General features: G+C 33.3%; 1 protein-coding gene across 8 annotated transcripts in view; it reads right to left on the bottom strand.

Moving 5' to 3' along the window:
• PHKB (phosphorylase kinase regulatory subunit beta) overlaps positions 1-18,875 on the bottom strand; it is a 90,011-nt gene that overhangs the window by 42,854 nt on the left and 28,282 nt on the right. For all 8 annotated transcript variants that reach the window (XM_052796185.1, XM_052796184.1, XM_052796186.1 and 5 more), the window contains 6 exons: positions 14,410-14,473; positions 8,955-9,050; positions 7,065-7,262; positions 6,279-6,336; positions 2,532-2,609; positions 449-607 (listed from right to left, as the gene is read on the bottom strand). In XM_052796185.1, the coding sequence (XP_052652145.1) occupies positions 449-607; positions 2,532-2,609; positions 6,279-6,336; positions 7,065-7,262; positions 8,955-9,050; positions 14,410-14,473 (653 nt within the window). The remainder of the gene's footprint in view (positions 1-448; positions 608-2,531; positions 2,610-6,278; positions 6,337-7,064; positions 7,263-8,954; positions 9,051-14,409; positions 14,474-18,875) is intronic.

The following is an 18,875-nucleotide window of genomic DNA, read 5'->3' as shown; positions in this document are numbered from 1 at the left end:
GCAACTATTCAAAATTTAAACTTGTCTTGCTTAAAGCAGTAAATAATCTGAATCACTTGGAAACATCACTGTACAGGTGCAGTTGACATAGTTAATCCAGAAAGTGTCATGTTAACATATTTTGTCATGATGAAAAGGGAATAAGAGGGAAAGCCAGGAAAAGAAACAGCAAACAAGAAACCTATCATGTTTAGAAGATTTTCAGTATTCCATAAAATATTCCAGTAAGCTTCATAGTATGCTGCATGAAGCATAAAATTTTAACATAAAGAATAAAAAGCAATTCTTGCCTATCACATATGTACCAAAGCGAGGACATACATGCCACCCACAGTTTATTCAAAACTCAAGCCAATGTGTTTGTTCAGGTTCAAGAAAAACATTAACAAGCTAAATATCCTTCACTTCTGATGAGTCAAAACCCGATAGAATTTCCTCAGCCTCTTACCCAGGAGTTTTGCGATGATGTAAACTGCCTGTCCCCACAAGAAAAACTTTCCATCACATCCATTGTTACTGGGAAACCGTTTCTGACTGCCAGGGTTCTTCTTTTCCAGTTCAACAAAATCAGCTGGCACATAGTAATACTTGGGTACAACAGGACACCCTATGGAGTTTTAAAATAAGTACAGTAAGTAAATAAATTCCACTTCCCTTACAATTTGATTGTAGTCCCCTAATAAAGCTAAAGTGGATTTAAACCAGGAAAAATTATACCCTAGCAACAATTTGATTTAACAGAAAGACTGTTGTCATGCATTATTATCTCTCAAAAGCACAATCGGTGTAGGAAATGAAGGGCAGTATTAAACTACCTTTATTCTTCACCAAACATTTCCACAGAACACATACATTGTCTGTGTAGCACCTTACTGTCCAAAAAGAAAAAAAATTAAAAATTCACCTAAACCAAAATGCGGTACAGATAACAAACCATAACGAAAAGAAATGAAAGCTGCATTGAGTGAAACCCTTGCGTTTTTTTTCCCCCCACATTTAACACCAGCTCAGTATTAGACAACATTTTTAAACTAAAATCTTGGCCAACAGTAGTCAAACATTTAATTAAATGAAAATTCCAATTTTTTGCAAGTATGAAAAAACAAGTTAAACCCAGCATTTTAAGTTTGAAACATCATGAAACAAAATGGCATAACTTCTTCATCGGAAGATAGCATACCTTGTGTCTAGAATTATGCCACGGGTATTACTGATCAGTGTAGATTAATAACCTTTATTTCAACAGTTTTTAAGCAGACAAGAGTCAGGAATTTAGAAACATAATTACAAATTATTCACCTAATTATATGCAATACAAAAGCAAATTAATATACTTTCTGCAAAATTAAATTTCACCTTAATATTGTTTTAATTTTGAATTTATTTGGATAAGAACAGGTAATAAACAGAATAAAGTTGCAGTGTCTGACTATTAGCTTAGACAAAAAAAAAGTATTACTGGCAAGAAGCTGAGAAAAATTGGAAAGTGAGAGTTACTAAAGATAGACTACTCAAATGAGTGAGGTATCAACACACCTAGAAATTTTAAGGTGAGACACTCATGATGACATTCAATGAGAGAAACCACAAGATTAATTTAGTGTCTGTGGAACTTCACATACTCATTAATAATGAGAAAAAAGCAATGATCAGCAAGGTCAGAAAATTTGCTATGTAAAGAAAATTTGGTAAGGAAATATTTGTATTTCTTGCAGAAACTAGTTCACTTCAACAAGTATTCTAAGTTTAAAGAACAAGTCAGACTAAATATTCTGCATCTACTTGTGTAACTGTACCACAGATGTCAAGAACAGGTGAATAAAGATGCTGAGTTTTAAAATTGGATTGTCAGTATAATGAAGCTGCTTCTGTTCTCAGGCCATTTTTTTTTCCTCCCACTCAAACTTATGGTCTTTTTCTCTTTTTTTTTTTTTTTTTAACTGAATTTTGGATGGATGTGCCTGTAGGCCATCAATAGCCTTGTCTGCAGTTCCACCAAAATTCTGGAGTGCACAGTTTAAGTAAGAGAACATTTATATTAAAGTTAACATGTTGCCACTTTCACTGCTCTAAGCTAGAAACAATTTCATATTCATATACCAAATTATTTTTTAAATCTTCTGAAGTTAAGTGACAATGAATGACACAAGTAATTCTCAACTGTATCCAGGTGGAACACTGAAACAATCTGACTGTTGATAGTTAATATTTTCCTGCAAAGCTGAAGTGAACTTTGTAAATAATGAAGCATAGGCGAAGGAGGGGAGGAATGACTGGGTACAGTGTAAACCTTAAATTTATATCAGCAGCATTTTTCCAGACAACATTACTTTTATTATCACACTTTATGATGCAATGTACCTGCATCAAAGAGATTATTTAGTATTAGTATTTTGCCATCAGGAAACAGTGATATTATTACTTCTCTTTTGTTCTGACTGCAATATCCATTAATAGGAACGTCAGTATTTTAATAATTTCAGATTAATAAAAAGCTACAACGTTTTAGAAAAATGATTACCAGATAATACCTTCAGATGTATGCTGAAGCAAAGGATCCAGAAGATCCTGATATTCCTTTACTTGCGCAGGATTTCCTCTAAAAACTCCTAAAAATAAGCAAAAAAATAATTGATTTAATGGAATAAATAACTTTTCTGTGAGCTTAATGTTCATAAAAGAAGAAAAAAAAATCTAGTGTTTATTTTTCAATGGGGTAATGCCTACACAGTAAATAGTTCATGAAAAATAAAAGACTCGACTGTAGATCCTCACTTACTACTACAGCTAAATCTCACAGGGATCATGAATCAGCCACTCTCTTATTAGCTTAAACTGAAATCAATGGCAAGTTACACAGGATAGTAAAGCTGTGAACTTACAGAGGCTCAGAAACTGGACACAGACAATGAGCCCAGCTAGCTGTAAATAACTTCCTTAATTATAGCAGAATGAAGAAGCAGAGCTTTTGTGTGTGTGGAGACAAACAGGCTGGTTCTAAATCTTTAGGACAGAGTTGCAAACTGATTTAGAAGTGAGTTGCCTAGAAATCCCAATAAATAAATACAAAGGGAACTTGAAGTAGTAAATCGAAAAATTCCTCTCCAAAGATTAGATGGAATGTTTACATTGGTAATTTATATAGGTATTGATATCTGTGTATTACAGAGGTCTAGAACTGCTGACACACCTTGAGATATTAAACAGAACAATCAACTCTTTATGATGCTGCTTTTGGGGAGAAATTGGTAAGTTTGGGAGTAACAGTACCTTAAATGTTTTTCTAGCAGAACTTAGTCATCCTGAAATGAACCTGATGAATATTAACATGACCAGTGTTCAGTTCATCAAAAGTTCTTACATGAAAAGATATATCAAAAATACCAAAACCATTTCTGTTCATCAAGGAAAACATGGATGAACTTGACAAGTCACATTGACATTTTACAATAGAACATTTTTTAACATTTAAAGGGGAACAAGTTAGATGAAAACTTTTCATTGTACATCTTTCATTCATTTCTTCCCATGGTTCTCCTTTTCAGTTACCATATTCTTCCATATTTTTAAAAATAGCTGTAATGTTTCCCTCCTTACCTTATCCTACAAAATTACCATAATCCTCCACATTCAACCAGAAATGTAAAAAGCTTTCAAAATGCTAGTCAAATACGTCTTATTCAAAAAATAGTCATATTGATTTATTTAGTTCAATCCTTTCCCACAGCCATAGATACATATCTACTACCCAGAGAGTCCTAAACAATTTCCTTTTGAGGAAAATCCCAACAGGAAATTAGTACTAAAGCAGCCTTTTTGTATTCTTAAGAAGGGTTAATTCTGAAAGGCAAAAATAAGACAAAAGAAAACCACAAACTCACCCACTGAGAACAAATGTACCAGAACATCTTTATTAGAAAAAGTTTAGATAAGATTTTTGTTAGATATGTTTATGTGTGTATGATATTATTTATATATATGTACAGATATCTAACCATGTCATACACATAAATACATGTTTGTCATTGGTCTTTATGTTTAAGTTTAGATATGTTTTTTTGTTTTAATACATATAGTAAAAAAAATCTTATCTTTTATGTTATTTTAAGAATATCCAACAAATTATTCTGCTGAAAAGCCAGAGTGCAGTAGAAAGCTGGAGTTTGAGTACTGTATAGGAATTTCTTTCTTTCCATGGCTCTTGAATGCTCTATGCGAAAAACAAAGCTTGACAATTGTTGTTCATTACATTTTCAAATATTCCCAAGTATATATACAGGAAATGAAATCACTTGCTAAGAGAAACAAATGCAATTAAAGTTTGCATACAAAAAAGGGTGTGTTTAAGTGACACACTGAACTATTTCAAAACACTTGAGCACAGTCATGACCTAGGAGCAATAGGATATTCTGACTATTTGTAATTTAGTCTTATTGGCAGATGCTGTAGAGGAAAAAAAAGATGCATTTATGTGATATACAATTGCTTTTGTATTAAGAATCATCTAGTGAAGGTAACAGTTGGGTAATAATGACCATCATCCAAGAGGAATAAAACAGTGTTAATACTACTAGAAAACGCATAACTAATTCAGTAGTATCTACTTGCCAGAACTGTTCTAACTCTCCATACCTTAAAAATCCTAAAAAGCTATCATTGACAAAACAGAAAATTTGATGAGCTAATTAGTTTGTCTTATAGAAGAAAATATAAGTAAATATATAGTTACTTGAATATGTTCTGCTAATCTTTCAAAAACAAAATTATGAAAGAAATTTTGCTGATGAGAACAAAATTGGTGGATTATGGACTATGATTTACAGGACTCTCTCCTTCCCTATTTAATAGAGCACTGTCCTACTGCTACACAAGTAACAAAATCCAGCTATCAGGAGTTACCTAGATATTCAGTAGCTTAATACACTTTGCTGAAAAGGCTTTCCTTTGTACTCTGCGAGTGTGTTGGATAGGCAAATAGGCTTTCAGCTGAACCAGTATTCACAATGTAGCAGCTTGAGGTTTTTTCAATGTGTCCATTGTAAAGACATTCAGCTGTAATCTTCTCCTCCTATTTCATTGTCTTTTTGCAGTTTAAGTCGCTCTGTATACGCTTCAAATTTTGCATTAAGGAAGCTTGTGGATTTGGAGATATGTGCACAAAATCTACTAACAGAATTGTTCTATTTGATGAAATTGTAGTACAGGAAAAAAGGCAAGGACAGTATGTGCAAAATATGTATTTTTTACTTTATCTTTGTAATACAAGAAGAGTAAAACGCTTTCTTTATTCTTCTGCTAACTTCAGTTAAAAATTATCTTTCTTGTTCTTCCCAAGACTGCAAGTGGGCAGCATTAAACGTCAGTGCCTTTCTCCTCAGTTTTGGCATTACTCTTTGAAAAATGTCAAGCATTCCTTCAGAAAAAAATCAATTGTGAAATTTTATTATGTCTTCAAACAAAATATTTTAATCTGTGGGTGGCCACAGAGGAGTCTAGGCAGATAGCAGATTTCTATGCCCCTCACCATCTTTATTTGAAAACTAATTTCACACACTAAAGAGAAAAAACCCAGATGGCCAGATTTTCATCCATTTACAAATCTTTTTGATGGCTGTAACACTTACTCATTTTCTTATTCAGACTTTTGTTCTATGTCACTTGTAGCTTCCATCCTGAAATCATCCCATGAACTTTTTTGGTATGTCTCCTATCCTCAAGACAAGGTCTAGGTATTGGTATTTTTGGTGTTGGTGGGTTTTTTTTTAAATCAGAGTAAATGGCTACATGAAAAAACCTGGCCAGGAAGCACAGGCATTTCAAAGAGAAACTAGACCTTTTCTGGTTTGCTTTCTTCTCTTCTGAACTCTGTTTCAATTACCACAGAATATCCAACTTGAAAAGACCTGCTGCAACATTCAGTTTGTCCATGTGTTCTCTCTTCCACTTCCTTTTCTCTCATGTGCTGCTGCAAAGTTCTGATACACTGTGAAAGTTTTTAAGGCTTAAAAGGCAATGCAGGACTGAATGTCACAGATTCAAGCTTTTTAAAAACCCTTATCAAGTTATATTCTAAAAATAGCTCACATTAAAAGTGCTGAATTATAAGGGGTTGGGTGCTTGGGGTTTTTTAACCCATGAGGCAGAACTCTCAATGGGGTATTTAGTGTCACTGCATTATGGTTTATTTTGACAGGACAGGAAAATCATTTTTTATCTTTCCTCTATGGGCTCATCTCTCTAATGCCTTTAAAGAACAGGAATGTAAAGCTGTACTTACCATCAATTATCATGAAAATAAAAAACAGAGGAAATTCACACTCAATTCCATCAAAAAGCTGAAAAGAAGAAAAATTAATCACACATTTCATCACTTTGGTTTAATGAAAGGTATTTGAATATCCTACTGAATAATTTCAAAGCAACTAAAAACAAACACGAATTCAAAAACATCTTAGTACATCAACTTTTTGTTTAGGTTACAGCTTCTTAATTCTATGGGCATGTTAACTGTGCCTTTACATATGCTGTGGCTCATTCTCAAGCAGAATATTTATATAATCGATGTTTTATTTTCCAGAGAGAAACTACTGGGGAGGAAAAAAAAGTAAATTTTCATTTAGATACCTTTACTGATAAATACTGTGGTCAAAAGCAAAATTGTTTTCTATACACTCAGACTGTAGTCAGCTGTGAAATTAAAAAAAATGATAAATAACTTCCTTATTTGTTTTGTGAAATCAACTGTACCCTAAATGTAAATGGAAGCACATTCATTACAAAACGAATCAACGACTAACTTGCTGACTTAGCAATCTCTCAAAAGTGCACACGCCAAATTACAAAACGCATCTGCTTCACTTAAAGCAATTTGGAATCACTGTGCAATTCAAATTGCAAATACTGGGGGGGGTGTCCGTTTTTGGTTTTCTGGGGGATTTTGTTTGGGGGTTGGGGGTTTTTTTGTTTTGGTTTTGGGTTTTGTTTTTGGTTTTTTTTTTTAAGTACTGCCTAAACATCTTAGAAAACCAAAATTTGTCCTTACATAGGCCAGGTATTCCTTTACCTTAATTTCTGCTGGTTTATAATAACGTCGTGTTTTGTCCTCCAGCGCTGTTCTGTATCCATCTCTCAGAAATCTTTTAAACCCATATTTTCCTTTCAATTTTCTCATAACTTTATCTAGTGTTTGACTGAACAAAACCTCATCATCCAAAGCAAATGCAGGATAACTAAGACAGGGCAAAAGAGCTGCATCAGTATTCTGTAGAAGGAGAGGGAGAAATAGCACATTACAAATTTAATGAGATCTCTGACAATTATTTGATGCACAAAGAAAGACGGTTTAACTTACTAAGTGAAATATACATCTGGAATTTTATCTTATCTTTATCAAAATCATACTACTAATATATTAGTGTGCAAAACAAGGCTTCTAAAGACGTGTAAGGATGAACTACAAACCCAATATTCAGATATATGATTTAAAAGAGAATGCATTTGACTCAGAATCCGACCTACTTTGCAGTTGATAATCTGCAGGGATAAGTGAATACGTTCTAGAACTCTGTGGTTTTAGAACCAAAAAATATCCTCCAGGTTATTCCTGGAGGAAACACAAACATTTGGGTTTCCTATGCTCAAAAAGAATCACAGACAGTTTACAAAGATGCTATGCTGAGAAGTAACTATGATTAAATCATCATTTTTGAAAAGCTTTTTCAAGAATATTCTTCAGGTGCTCTAACAAACAAGCCTATCTGATTTACAATTAAGGTGATGAGGGAATAATTTCAGGAAAAAACGAGTAGCATTTCTCAAGAATCATGTGCAACTATGATGAATTAAAAACATAAGAAAAATTACTAACTAGTGCATCACCACTACAGGTAAGCTTACAGAAACACAAAAAAGTAGTTTTAAGTTATAATTCTTATGTCACGCACGATTTTGTTATTCCGTTCTGCTGACATATCTAAGATATTCAACCATTTAAAATACCTTTTTTTTGGCCTATATCATTGATGTGAACCCATAAAAGGAAAAAAAAGGACACAAAGATAGCTTCTGTAGCATAAGTAACTTAAGAAACCAGCTTCTGTTGGAATATTTCAAGTCTCCAGGAAATAACAAACAGCGAAAGAGTTCTAAAAGACCATTAGACTATAAAAAAGTAGCTGACAGTGCCTTTTATTTTAATTAACCAGTATTACAACTCTGCTATAATTCTTCTACACAAAGAGTAAAACAATTAATGTTGAAGATTAATAGTCTGTTTCAGGAACAAAAATGCTCTTATATCCCAGAATGAACAAAAAAAGCAGTAGAACCCTATTAACACTCATTTTAAATTACTGATTTTCAAAAACCAAATTTACCTTTGATGCTACTACTGACATAGATTTTTTTTAAAAATTAATCTATACTTATGTCACTTAGATTTACTCACTGAGGAAATACTTATTGGTAACAGTAGCTTATAATAACAAGAAATCCTCCATATTCAGCAATTTATGATAAGCCAACCTTAAAGGCTTCTTTTCTAGACAGAAGAATGAATTAAAGCTAAAATAAAGTGTTTCAAAAATGCAGGCACTGAGTGTATAGTGGAAACTAAGCCAACAGAAAAACAATCACTGAGACTGCAAACCCTGCTTAAGTTACTGCAGTTCATTATTATTTTAAATTTCATTTTAAAATTGTTTAGAAAGCTACCAACAGGCTACCATTTTAACCTAAATATTCATAAAATAAAGAATGCCATCATAATTCCACTTCAGAGAAAGAACTACATCACAGTGTAGATGTGCTTTAAGCAGCAAAACTTTAACATGTTCCCAGCAAATTCCTGTCTTTATTAAGCAGAACATAATTCTTAGTTCTATGATCGCCATTATGTTCACATCCATTTATTTTCTCCACACTCTGTTGAGGTGAACTTCATTTAATTACTTACATGAGACCTTGACTCTCGGGGTAGCAATGAACAGAGAGTCTGTCTGTTACGGTTATGGGCATCAAAATCCACAAATATAACAGACCAAGAGCAGCCCTGTAAACAGAATATCAAATTTATTTAAGGGGAAAAGAAGAAAGGTTAGCATATGCTGGTGAAACTAACTGGTTCTTTGTTTTGTTTTGGTTATGTTGTAATAGTCTGGAAGCTGGTAATTTTAATCAGAGAACATAACATCAAGTTGAAAACAATTTTCAAATGTATTTAAGTATAGCCCAAAATAGATGGTTTTATCTACTACTGATTATGAATTATATGATTCATTCAAGCTATGAACTATTCCATCAATTCTTGAAAAATGATGACTATATTAAGGACAAACAAAAAAGTAGTTGTCCCTCCCTGTGACTGCAGGAAATGTTCCAAATAGTGATGCTGAATATTTCATTACAAGTCTGTTAGAACACAAATAATTGTATATTCACCTGAGGTACTGCTTTGGAAAAGGACTTCCATAGCAAATAAAGATGACCTGCTTTTCAGCTATTTCAAGGTCTACGTTACCAACATCTACTCCTTAGCAAAACCCATTTCCTAGTAAAATTCTGTAATTTTACACTATATCTCTCTGACAGCTTTTTGATACTTCCTGAAACATTCAGAAAAATTCCCCTAGCTGAAATACTGTTTAAACAGAATCAACAGCATTTAAAAGTATTATCAGTAGGCAATTTCTTGGAAACTCAATGCAGTTTGTTAATGAAGAGATAACTTCACATATATTGTAATTGATAATGAATCTCAGTATCACTATCCCATTGGAAGACACATTCAACACTGAACTTACTCCGTTACTGTCATAAATACCATGCCATAAATTTTCATAAATTCACTAAATTTCTTCTAAAAAGCAGTCAGTTTCTTTGGTATACTATTCTCTCAGGAACACTGTGCCAGATCCCACCCTCTCTAATTATTAAAAACTTTAATTTCCAGCTAAGTTTCTACATAACTAGCTAACAACCCTTCTTTTTGTGTCAGTACTAGCATCCATACATTTGGCTTTCCAAACAACAAAGGTTTTTTCTTACTTACTCTTTAGCCGCACTCTAATTATACATAGCTATCGTACCAATACTCAGCTTTTGCTTTGCTAGGCTAAACAAAACATGTTTTTCCACTGTCCTCATGGAAAATAATCTCTCTGTTCTCTTAATCATTCTAGCAAGACATACTGAATAGTGCAGAGATAAGAAAGTACACAAATATTCACATCTGCTTTGATGATTTGTTATTCTACTTTCTTCTTAATCCCAATTCTGATTATTCACAAACCTCTAAATTCATCTACAAACTCTGAACAATCTGTCTACACGTGTGAAAATGCAGTTTCAAAATCTGTGCTTCAGTAAAGGATTCTTTGGGGATTAAAAATCGGACTAATTTGCATTTCATAAAACCCCAATCATCTTGTTTTACAAATGAACTATTTCTCACTTCTCTAAAGATTGTAAAGTTCTGTAGTAAGGACACCTTACAAAGGCTTGATTTTTTTTTTCACATGTAATTTTTTTCACAGACTAATACAGGATATGTAGCTCATATACTAACAATTGATTATACTGTGACTAGGTCAAACTTGAAATGGTGTTCATCTTGTCACTAGCAGTCCCATTTTAGTGCATACATGCATGTACCATGCACTTAATTCATTAGTTCATTAACTCGCATTGCCAGTAAACACACATCCCCTTATGTAGTGTTTTTGCTGATGTGTAATTTTTTCTAAAAAAAAAAAATTGTAGGTATTGTAGCTAAACTGGAATTCTTACATTAATGATACAAATGCTAAGCTATTTATACTCTGCGATACTCTGAAACCAGAGGTTTGGGTTAACCATATCGAGCCCACAAAAAGATAAAATAAGTGACAGTACTTTTAGTAGTGATGATTCTAAAGCAATTAAGTAAAAACAACTGAAATGCAACCAGTTCACAATGCATCTTAAATGAAAAAAAAAAAAAAAAAAATCAGGCCCACTTTTATAGTTCTTCCATACAAGCTTCAGCAGAACTTAGGACTATACAATGATTTCAGGATCTGGCTACGATCAATGCACAGTTAAGGATTTTAGCAGAATTCTTATGCCAATGTCATACATATTAACTACTTCATACAGATTTATAACTATTGTTTCAGAGATATACAATAAATTGGGAATAAATATAAGAAATTTAGCATAGGTCATAAAGCAAAATAATGAGAAACTAAATAGCTTCATATTAAAAATTCTCTTCTCAATGTGAAAACAAATCTTTCACTGAGGGAACGTTAGGATTACAGCTTGACTGTATTTTTATGCTTATAACTCCCACTTCTTATGAAATACTTCTGGTATGATGGAGATGAAAATGAACAGCATTTAAAAACCATGAATTAACTCCTTTTTACACTAAAGCATGTAAAATTCAGATTAAACAAAAAGCTAATCAGTTTTCAATTCATAATTGTTCTTTTTTCTATCTGGCACCTAGAAAGCATAGCGAAGGATGCATTAAAAATATTCGAACATCACTTAGGCAGTGCTTTGTTACAGAACAAATGGTAGTATGATTTCTTACAGAAATATATTCTTTTTTAATGTTTTCTAGAATTCAGGGAGGGAGGGAAGGAACACTTATGTGGATATCAACAGTAAGTGACCTTTATTTTGTCTTCTCTGGGTGTATCCATGAATGCACAAGGATTCTGCCCTATCATGATATAGTAAAAGATACATAACACGCATGTGTGACAGCAGCTACAATACTATGTATTTGTATTTATTAAGTCTCTTCCAGCATCCACAGTGTGACTCGAAAAATCTGCATGGAAAGGCTGAGCAGTCTGTTGTCCCCAGCCATGATTTATGCAGGTTGCACTACTGTAGTTGCAGGTGCAAACAAGTTTCTCTTGAGGGGCTCAGCAGGATTTCTCAAAGCTATTGCAACACAGCTGGAGCTAAGCACAAAGGCAAACTCTGCCACAGACTGAAGGTCAAAACAGTTTCTGTTTATGCTAAATATCTTTGAAATAAACTCTCAAAGCACTTAAACTGGTTTTGCTTCAGCAATTTATTCATCCATTTCAGAATTTAGTAAAAAATAATTTAAAAAAACCCCAGCAGCCACATCTACTGGTGCTTGAGACTGTTGGGAAGGTAAAGATTGTAGAGAAATGTTTTTTCTGAAATATTGACAATGTGTGTGTATTATGTATAATCTTTATTTAAGATCCTTACTAGCTCCTAGTTCTTAATGCGCAACATCAGCTTTTAAAATGTACATAAAGTAAACCAAAACTAGACCAAATACCTAAGTCTTTTTGAAACAGTGCATTTGTGTATGCATAAAGAGCACTTTCATACTTCCTCACTCGTAGGCAAACAGCCATCAACATTTCCTGAGGCGTGGATTCTAAACAGAACAAGTCTATTGTACTACAATACTAGTACAAATATACAGATGGAAAAAAAACAAAAATCAAAAAACTCAAGCCCCCCCCCCCCCCCAAACCCCACCCTACCACAAATAGATAGCCACAAAAATTGTAATGAATGCCTAAGTCTACAGAGTCAGAAATCCTTGTTTAGGAGGATCTCCTGTTTTATGCCATAAGACAGAGAGTCTAATAATAATAAGTGGTATAGTTTTTCATCAATAGATAAGATTGTTTAATAGATTGTACTTCTATGTCAGTTGCTTACTATTTAAAACAAATTGTCACTTATACTTTTCATCCCAAGCACCTGAATAGCTCTAAAAAGTTTTAGTTCAACAGTTGTTTTTATGTGAATAAACTATAAGAAAGAACTTCTTGTCCAATAGTGCTAATAATTATTTCATATGACTGTTTCAATCCATACCTTCCATTTTACCAATAGAAAAATGGAGACACAAATAACAAAAAATGTTTCAATAAACCAAGGAGTACTGAAAGGAACTTGGAACGTAATTTGGACTGTCTCCCATTCACAGCTTTACAGTTGACCTAGCTTATACTCATTAGCTCACGCAAAGAGCATTCCCCTTATTCACCATTTACTATTTTACCATTTATAACTTCTCTCCTTTGTACTATTTTTCTTTATGGCAAACCAGTGGATTTAACCAAGTTTCTTAAAGTTGAATATTTGAAAACAGACAAATACTACAGTCTGGAAGTCAGCTCCACCTGACTTGCGAGACAAAAGGAGAGCACAGATATTACAGAAAGAGAAAAAAATAAAAATAAAAATCATACCTGAAAGCCAGCAAGAACATACAGAAACTTTACTCAAAAAATACACAAATAGTACTTCAAGTCAAGTTCACAATATAAAATTATCAAAACTCAAAAGGATCATATACTGCCTAACTTCAGAAAAAAAATATGTAAGTATAAAAACATGCTACTCATGTAAGCACGTTATTTTTTTAAACTACGTTTCGAATGTTACTCAACCCTAAGAAGAGATAAAGCATGTTTCATCAATTAATGTTTACTTTGTATGAAATTCAGACATTTGGCCATGTGAGCGAGGTCCATCAGTCATAAGTCAAAAAGGATGAAAGATTCCAAGAAAACAGTGCAACATGGAAAGCTTTACGTAGTGTACTGAGCTCACCACTTTGTGACCAAGTTATCCTCCCTTCCACACAATTTACAGGCAAAACTCACCAGCAAGTTTTATAACTATTTCTACACACATCTGATGCTATCCGACTTTCTTTTCAGCTGCATTCCTATCCTTCATTTCCATTCACTAATAACACAGATAGCCTGACAATGACGTATCTCTTCCATTTGTACATTTTCTAGACCATTAATTTGGAAGAGTATTCTTTTATTTTAGCTATAAACTACTGTAGGTAGAACACCTAAAAAAAAATGCACATAGAAGGGGAATACAAGTCAGAGATAAAAATCTAAGAAAAGGCTTGCTTTCTTAATTGATCCAAGCCATGTGAAAGGATGGGAAAAGATTTTTACCACTATGCAACATATTGAAACTAAAACCCAGTAAAACAGTGGGATTATGTACAAGTAGCTTGTTTAAAGTTTTGATCAAAAGCCACATGAAGGAAGAAGACAGAAGTAAGGTAATGCTTGTAGGTAGAGGCATACTGTATTATGATAAACAGATACAATTCCAAAAAAACCCCACCTTTTTGGCAACCAAGTCCCTTTTCAGAATAAGCTGCAATCATTTTAGATTTTTTTTTAAGAAGAAGAAAAAGTATTTCTTGATAGCAAGAGCACTAATGATTTTATCAGACAAATTCTGTACCTGAAACAGGAGCAATCCGTTTGAAAACAAACTTTCTTTAAAGCTGGAATCTAACAAACTCTGCTAGATATTTCTAAATATCCTCTGATCCACAGTGTAAATCATTACTACTACAAAAAAGGAAAGAAAACAAACATTTTTATTACCTGATTTCCAAAGAGATTGAAACCATTAATTGCTTCTAAAGCTGCTTTTGCCACCCCCACGGAACTGAGGAGAAAACAAAACAACAAAAAAGCAGAGGTATCATAATTCAAGCCCGGACTAAAATTTAATACATTTGACAGCTTTCAGAACTACGATCTTTTCTTGATTTGAATTTTGTGCTTAACCTTTACGTTAATAAAATGATGATGCAGCAAATTTGGGGTTGTTTGGTGGTGGGTTGTTTTGGGGTTTGTTTTTTTTTTTTTTTAAACACATTTCAGCATTTTTATTTGTATTCAAATGTCAGAGACCATCTGGAAAATGCACTTCTGCTCTCACCTTGCTACTAGACATCTGGCATTATGTATTTCAAGGTCTTGCTAATAGTGTATTAACAGAAGATTTACTTCAACACAATTTTTCAATCCAGCTCTCAAGCATTAAGCTTTAAAAGACTGAGTTCTAGCTAGCTTTCGATATAATAAAAGAACTCATCGATCTGGATTCAGAAAAGGAGCATTTTCTGATATCAACCGTATAGTGAAACGTCTTTAATTTCACCTACTCCATGACCAGTATCCATCACGAAGAAAACAAGACCCAGAAATACTACTAACAAGCTTTCAAGTTAGCAAGTTCATGTTTAAAGACATTAAGCACTAAAATCACTAATCATTATATAATTTTTAATCAAATGATATACTAAAATATATTACTGATTATGAAAATCATACAGTACATATAAAAGCATACATAAGACGACTTTTAAAAGGCCTTTTCATTTTAAAAATGTAGTCTTATACTTTCCTTGTGAGTATTTAAAAAAAAAAAAAGCATTCTGTCTCAATGCACACACACACTTTTGATGATTATTTTTTTTATTTTAAAGAAAAGTTCAAGATAAGCTAATACAAATCTACATACATTTGACAGGTTTATATGAAATTTGAAGTATGACAGAGAGCAGAATTTTGAAATATTGTTTTAAAGAACATATAATTATAGATAGGCCAACTTCACATATGTCCATTCAGCTGCAGTAAGGAACCTAAAGCATTAACATACACATAAAACACTACATTTTTGCACATTGATTGCAAAATTCTAGATGTTAAGGTCATGGGGCATCAAAAAGTAAAATATTAAATGACCTAGTTCCCGACAGTGCTAGAGTTTAAAAACTTAATATGTAATGCTACCGGATTTCTGACAGTTCCACTATTGAATACAAGCACTCAAAGTAGGGAAAGGACTTTGCACTGCTTTCTAAGTGGTAACATAAAAGTATAGGAACTAGAAACACTACAGAAGTCTAGCTAATAAAAGAAACACCTTTTACATTCTCTTAACCTATCTGGTAAAACAGATTCAGAGCACCCAGTAAAATAAAGCCTAGTATAATTCTCCCAACTTTATTCATAAAGCTAAAACTTTAAATTATGCCATTGTCTCCACTTAGCTACAGTGCCTCTGACCAATGCGCCTTTATCTGTCTCTGCTTCATTTCTGTATAAACTGCAACAGTGATTTACTGACTTCACTGACACCCCATGTGCTATCCCTAAACATCTGTCCCAGTTTTGAAGCTCCTCCTTCAGAATCAAGTTTCATCTTTCTCCCTAACTGCCCATTCCTTTAGATAGGAGGTCTGCTTTCCAAGTAGCTTACAATTAATTTGAAATATTTTTAGTCAAAAAATGACAATAAATGCGACAATAGAAAAGGAAGACAGCAGAATAACAGGAAAGTATAGATGTCTACCTTGTTATCTTTAGAAGTTAACAAATCTGAAGACATGTAGCAAAAGGTTGAAAAAGGAAAAAGCAGAATGAATCAGGCTGACATGACAAAAGATTCAGAGTTAAAAAAAAGACCATGAGGGTAAACAAAAGTGACAGAACATAGTACGAGGACATAGATCAACACTGCAGGAAGAAAGCCTCCAACCTCAGCAAGATAAAAACCAATGGAAAGAGGAACTGAAAGGTTCACCCTTCCATAAAGCCTTTCCCTATAAGGGAGAGGAAGTTGTTGACACTGTCCTCAGCTAACAACCGTTTAGATGCAGCTACCATGGTTTTTCCAGCTGGGCACAATACGTAAATGTGGAGAAAAACAAAACCAAACCAAACACAGACACAAAACAAACAAACAAACAAAAAAAAACAAAACAAAAAAAGAACTCTCACAAACATCTACACTACTATATATAGATGCTTGAAAAGTCTGAAGTTTTAAGAACTGTGAAAAGTCTGGGAAAAACAGAATATACCAGTTAATTTAACAGTTTACTTATTAGCACAGTAATTCCTTCAAATACTCTCTTTAAAAGAAAAAAAAAAGGACAGAAAGGGAGTTAAAAGTTTATATCCTTTTTTCTCTATTACTGATTATCCACTCAGCCAACCACGCTTTCGATTTTCTTGCCATCTTTTGTTTGGGATAAAAACTACACAGTACTGCCAAACAAGGAACAAAAAAAAAAATAGTTTGTCAGAGGATCCATGTGCCCAGATAACATGAGAACAACATTGGCACAGAGATAGTTGTGATTGTGAAAAATTAAAGCATCCTTAAGGGTCTGAGGGCCACACTTCACTTGCAGGGAAACAGTAAAATTAACAACAATTAGGAATACGTACTTTGTGAACAAGACGGCCCTAGATACTTTGTTTATAAAAATAATTAATGAAGCAACACTGAGTTAGAAAAAATACTCAGAAACTAATCATTAATAATCCTGAACTTCTGTGTAAGAGGAGTTGTGATAGTACTGACAAACAACTGCACTATCCAGCCCAAAAAAACTTACAGCAACCAAATTGTCAGAAAACTGCAAACAGGGACATGTGCTTTAACCTTTATTCTTCTATACTTGATGCACTATTTTGAGATCAGAGAAAACTTTTTACCTTACTGTAAATAAAGGGATCCAATTATGATTACACAGAAAATATTGAAAATTATTTTCAGTGTAAAAACACAGTGCAGAGTTACAGAATTTGTTTACTTTAAGTACTGTTTTACCTGGGTTGGTTTTAATATTAGAGGTACTTTAGACACTGATCTCAGACGCTATCATTCTTTTTAACTATTACCAGCAGGTTTATAAACATCCATCTTTCTTTCTGAAACACTGCCAGAAATAGTACTCATAGGATTTAATTCTAATTGGTTCAACAAGAGGAAGCTGATTAGGTTAACTAAGTTCTCCTCTGAGCAGCTGCCATCAAACAGTGGTAAAATCCCTCAGTTCGGTACCTTCTGCTGATGAAAGCTTTTGGTACTGGAGAATGTGATGAAGGAATAAACTGAGCTCAGAAGTGTTGTGAATGTAATTATTTTTCTGGCTTTGTTTCAAATACTTAAAGAAAAATATAATTGTTCTAACAATTGCCCTATTTTAATTATAACCGAGCAATTGATCAAAGAAATTAGCGTGATGACTCAGAACAGAACTTTTCATAGGAGTTAAGTATTATTATCAAACTGCGTACATAGAAAATGAAAATTGGAGAAATCCTGCACACTGAAATCTGTATCACGTGTTAAAATCTAATACTCTTCTTTTCCCTTCCAAATAACACTTCTAATACCAACAGTCAGGTATTTTCAGAGCAGGAAAAAAGTTACTGACAAAAAGTAGAGAAGTAATAGTTGTTCAAACAGCGACAATGACTGGTATTCAGATAATGTAAAACTACTCACTCTATCTACAAAATAGGATGATACTGCTTGAAAAAAATTGAATATGAATATGGATTCTTTCCTTGAAATAATTTCTATTTTACATACTCGGTCATTATTCTACAATAATAATAATACTTACTGTAATTGATCAGTATTTTTCTACCTCTAGTTACTCAAAGCCCCTGGAGACTTCAGTACTCTCACAAGCATTATTTGCAAATGAAAATATAAATGACTCAACATTAAAATACTGCTTTCTTTCCCCCATCATGCAATACTTCTTCACATTACAATGGTATATCAAGCATTCCCTTCACCATACACACCTTAGATTACTAGATGTTTCATGGGTAACTGACAGCAGGACGTTACTTTAAAACAAAAAAAGTCTGAGAACAGCTGTAGTATCAAGTATGTCTTCAAAAGACTGAACAAGCACAAAACATTGCACACTTCAGAACCATGATCACACTTCAGACACTTGTTTCATTCCTACTGATTAATACCTTCCTGTTGGGCAAATTAGAAAAGAGGTTTTATAATAAACATTATGCTCGTGTCTTTCTACAGAAAATACATTCTTCATACTCTGCAACTTAGTAACAGAAAAAAGTGGACTGGTTTAAGAGTATGAATTAAAGGCAAAACGAATTTTAATAAATACGTTCCTTCCTCTACTCAGCAACCCACTATGAACATGCTGTGTTAACCTGCTGGACTGTATTCCCAGAGAAAAAGATGCTTACTTGGAGATGGCCCCAAAACAAAGCCTAAC

Source organism: Harpia harpyja, chromosome 9 (assembly GCF_026419915.1).
Source record: "Harpia harpyja isolate bHarHar1 chromosome 9, bHarHar1 primary haplotype, whole genome shotgun sequence".
Taxonomy (NCBI): domain Eukaryota; kingdom Metazoa; phylum Chordata; class Aves; order Accipitriformes; family Accipitridae; genus Harpia; species Harpia harpyja.
This window is presented reverse-complemented; position numbering and strand designations above follow the sequence as displayed.